The 4,643-nt window shown below is 44.7% G+C and overlaps 1 protein-coding gene across 1 annotated transcript in view; it reads right to left on the bottom strand.

Moving 5' to 3' along the window:
* Window positions 1-1,820, bottom strand: part of TG (thyroglobulin) — a 171,220-nt gene extending 169,400 nt beyond the window's left edge. The window contains exons 1-2 of the mRNA XM_009881055.1: window positions 1,754-1,820; window positions 14-122 (exon numbers count right to left, since the gene is read on the bottom strand). Coding sequence (XP_009879357.1) covers window positions 14-122; window positions 1,754-1,820 — 176 coding nt within the window. The remainder of the gene's footprint in view (window positions 1-13; window positions 123-1,753) is intronic.
* Window positions 1,821-4,643: the final 2,823 nt, after the last annotated feature.

The raw sequence follows: 4,643 nt of genomic DNA, 5'->3' as shown, positions 1-4,643 counted from the left end.
AGGAATGAGTTACCTGAATTGGCCATCTTCTGAGCACTGAGGAATGTAAGTTTCTCCTCCTGAAAAAGCCTTTTCCCTCTGAAGTTCGCATGGACGTAAGGGTTGGGAATCTGTCTGGTACTCTGAAAGCAGCAAGAAGGTAAACACCTAAGGGTGGTTTCACCACAAGCCTGTTCTTATCAAAACCCTGTTTGTGCCAACACTGCGTGGTAAAAGCCCCCAGGTTCATGGCTGGTTGTTTCCCCATTGCTCCTTGTGTGTATTTCCGTGTGGGACAGCACCGGGAGGTACTGAACAAACTTGCTGGGCTGCCAGCTGCAGGATCAGCATGTGACGGAGACGTTCATGGACCCCTTTCCCAGGCCTGTATTTAATTCACCTCAGCTCTGTTCTGTACTGGTATAGCTATCATTTTCTGGTACCTGAGGTACTCTGCATACTCAGAGTTAGTTGTGACTATGACCACAAAACAGCCCTTTGCCATAACCACACACACCACTATTAATGTTTTATGAGTATTTATTCTTTACTGAAGCTAAATCACTCAATATTCTACCAAAAGGAGAGGTGTTTCTTCATAATCTTATGAAAGACCTAAAAAGAATCAATGTCTAGCAGTCAACATCAGACTAATTCATATTAGGAGAACTTCTCAATTTTTAGCAGGGCAGGTGATCAGCTACTGAAGCCACCTGGCAAGAAAACAGTCAACTCTTCAGTTCTTAACGCATTCAAAACCACATTTGGATGCTGTTTTAACAGAAGGATGATATTCAGTAAGTTCTTTCATACAGAACAGATTAGTCAAACTGACACTTTCTCTGTCAATATACAATGAATGTCATGCTCTTAATTCTGTTGACTAGTTCTATAAAAATACAGCAAACAAACAAAAGCATAGCTACAGTGAATTAGACCAAAGTTTCACTTAATCCAGTATTTGGTCTGAGTGTGACCACACGTAATAGTGCAAACACATCATAAGTATTCTGAAGGCTTTTCACGCTCCAATAATTTGCAGCTCAGGGAATTCTTTAACCACAGATGGTTTCTGTGGACCTAAGATCTCTGAATCACTTCTCTTTCTGCGAGTTTTTACCATGTCCCCTTAAGTCCACATGAAAATTTTCATGAGACTGTAAAGGGATTTTAAGTCAGCTCACCTATAGACATCTGCATTTCACAATTTTCACCTCAGAGGTGACTTTGAGCTAGTTGCTCTGGGGTGTGTGAAGATCCCTTTGTACAGTGCTGGAGTCTACTAAGACAGCTGAGTTAAGAGATTAATGGGTGATTGAAATGCTTGTGGTGCAGGATTGCTGAACTCAGACCAGAGACCTGGGGACGGCACTCAGACTGTCCAGTACCTTAAGTTAAAGTTCAAGCCTAAACTATATCATGGCACATACAAGTAGAAGATACAATCTTAGGACCTTCACATCCCTGCAGCACCACCTTTTCTCAGCCAAGCTCCTCTAGCCCAGCCTGTTCTTCCAGACAACGGGCTTTTTTCCACCCAAAAACCCAGGTGTACTGAACCCAGATAACTCTGACCATTTAAAGGTCTTTATAGCTTAGTGTTTAACCTGGAGCCCAAACTCACTCTCCACAGCACACAATAACCAGCGAAGTTTGCAGTGTGCGAGATTCAACACCATTATATACGTCATCGGAATAATACACAGAGCAGCACAAAGATAGCAGGAGCACGGTCGCTACTGGGCAGACAAAGGAAAAGAACAAGTGTACTTACCGAATATATTAGCTGCTGCTATGCTAATAAAGCAGCAAAGAAGGGCGCAAAGCGGGATGGAGCCCATCTTGCGATGGGAGAGCTCCATCCCCTTTTGTCGGTGGGGCAGCCCTGCACACCCCGGGTAGGCTTCACCTGCCTTTTTATAGCAACCGTCACGCGGATGGGTTCACTTCTGTGCCGGTAGACTGGCCATGAAATTGGGCGAGTGACGCATATGATGCTTCTGAGAAAACCACAAGAGGCCCATTCACCTGGAACAGCCCCCATGGTTCTTCTCAGCCGGTACTCATCCCCGCTCCAGGGAGCACGGCTGAGCCCACTCATCCGGGAGGAGAACAAGCAGCAGCAGGCAAAGGCGGGGGACTTCCTTAAATCAACAGGCAAATTGATCATATTGACACGACCCCGGCCAGAGCCCCGGCTCTCTCCTGTGCTGTGGTGCAACCAGGCTTTGTGCTGTGCGTCAGAAATACACTTTTGTGTGTTTCTAGAGAGCCCACCCTGTGAGGGGACAGACAAGAGCCAGGCCTCCAAGCGCTGCAGCACCAGGAGTAAACACAATCCATAATGCTGTGAGTTAAGTGAAAAACAGGATGGATGTAACTCCACTGTGAAGGGAATCTGACCTTTTCCTTTCACTCGTGCTCACACCCTGCTCTTCTATGGATGAACACCTGATGGGAAGCAGCTCAGCTTCTTGGGCTTCACCCTCCAGGTGTGAGATTAGTATAACCATTAAGCATTTTAAGTCCAGCTTTTTGGTACTAAGTACATGCAAGATCCTCGACCTAAAACATATCAGAAATATTATTTCCATGGTTCCAGAGTATCACTTCTTACTTGTCCACCTCTTATGATTATCAGTTAGCATTTACCTGCACCAGGAATTACGAGAACTCACCCTTGCTTACGCAAAACTTGTTAGACAAATGGGCCAAGAAGAATCACAGAATGGTTTAGGTTGGAAAGGACCTTGAAGATCATCGAGTTCCAACCTCCCTGCCATAGGCAGGGACACCTCCCGCTAGACCAGGTTGCCCAAGGCCACGTCCAGCCTGGCCTTGAACACCTCCAGGGATGGGGCCTCAGCAACTTCTCTGGGCAACCTGTTCCAGTGCCTTACCACCCTCAAAGTGAAAAATTTCTTCCAAATGTTTAATCTAAACCTGCCCTCTTCCAGTTTGAAGCCATTCCCCCTCATTCTATCACTACATGCCCTTGTAAAAAGTCCTTCCCCAGCTCTCCTGTAGGTCCCCTTTAGGTAGAATTAGCTAAATAATTACAGAAGCACATGTTTTAGGCTGGACTTAGGCTGATTTCAGGAAAAAGCAACAGCAGTGCTCTTGTTTGTTATTCCTGGGTACTCAGCAGTCCAAAAACAGCTCTACTGACACTCTCCTACAGCCCAAAGACTGTGCTAAGTGATTCAAGCATCCTTCTGTCTAGGCTGCAAACTGCTACAGGGTTTGACATATATGGTAAATGTGATCTCAAACAGCAGTACAACCTTGCTTCAGCATGGTTAGCCCTTTTAAAACGAGTGGGACTATATTTGGATTTGACTTTCAAGCAACTTACTCCGAACTGAAGGAAAGTCAATAGTCCACAGAAAGATCAAGCTGGGAAAAGATGAAGAACGTGCCCACTGTAGATAACAGACCAAAAAAAGGCAACCTTCAGAGGCATAAAGAGGAAAAATCCTGTAATAGCCCTGATTAAGCAGGCACAGAAAGAAAATGATTTTCTAGATTAGCATAGGATTTGCAGGGAAATGTACAGGCAGAGCAAAGGAATCTGAGCAAACAGAGAGTAGCCAGCATTAGCGCTGGGGCGGCTGAACCAGGACAGATGAAAGTCTGGCCATGACATGTATTCCTGACTCAGGTATGCTTCAAGAGTCTCAGGTGTGCGCCCGACCCCCAGCGCAGTGGGGCAGCTACAGGAGAGCAACAGGAGGCAGCCCAGTGCCGTGGGCTCTCTGGGGACAGCACGGTCGGGGCTTACGGGCATGACGGCATTTCCAAGTCACAGAAACATAACCAGAGTGGGAGTGTGATATTGATTTAGTCCAGTTTTCTAAAGTTAGTGAAAAAATTGTCATTCAGGTTCCTTGCACAGCAAATGGGGGGAGAAGCGAGCTCATTAATGCAGCCATTCATTTCCCTCCTCTATTCTTTGCTACCGAAGGTCATTAGTAGCTGATAACAGAGTAAGGCAGACAGGAAACCAAGGAGGTATCAAAGGGCTATTACTAACAGAAAGAAGCAGAAATCTGCAATATCTACATAATGTTGACTCCCAAGATTAGTTGTATTTCCTTCAGAAAGACTCAGAAAACAACCTCTGAACTCTGCAAGTTGGGAAGAACAGCCAAGTCTTAAAAGTCTCTTAAAAAACAAAGTGAGAGAGTGAGTTTTGGCAACTGGCACCACTTAAACCACTTCTAGATGTGCGTCAAACCAACATGTGCATCTCAGTACACACAAGTTCAATGGGATGCAATAGCCCATGGATTTATTTTATTTTATTTTTTAAATAGTAGTTTACAGAGCAATATGCGCAATCCACATTCTTCAAAGAAGAGGAGGCACTTGTCATCTATGGCTGGTCAAATTCAAATTAAGAAAAGCCTCACTGAATAACTTTCAGTGAAAGGACAATTGAATTGACCTCTATTTTTAGGACCTGAGAAAACATGGAAGAATATCTTAAAATAGCTCACCGATGAAGGGGAGAAAAGGAGCAAGCAGAAAAGGTCCCTGCAGTCAATATGGGCTTAAAACTAACATGTCTTCAAAAATCATTGCTCTAGTGCTGGATATGAGGGTTTCGTTTGTTGTACACACTGGCAAAATTAGCTCCTCAATCTAGATTGTAATTGTAGGGA

The sequence above is a fragment of the Charadrius vociferus genome, unplaced genomic scaffold, assembly GCF_000708025.1.
Source record: "Charadrius vociferus isolate BGI_N301 unplaced genomic scaffold, ASM70802v2 scaffold2, whole genome shotgun sequence".
Lineage (NCBI taxonomy): Eukaryota > Metazoa > Chordata > Aves > Charadriiformes > Charadriidae > Charadrius > Charadrius vociferus.
This window is presented reverse-complemented; position numbering and strand designations above follow the sequence as displayed.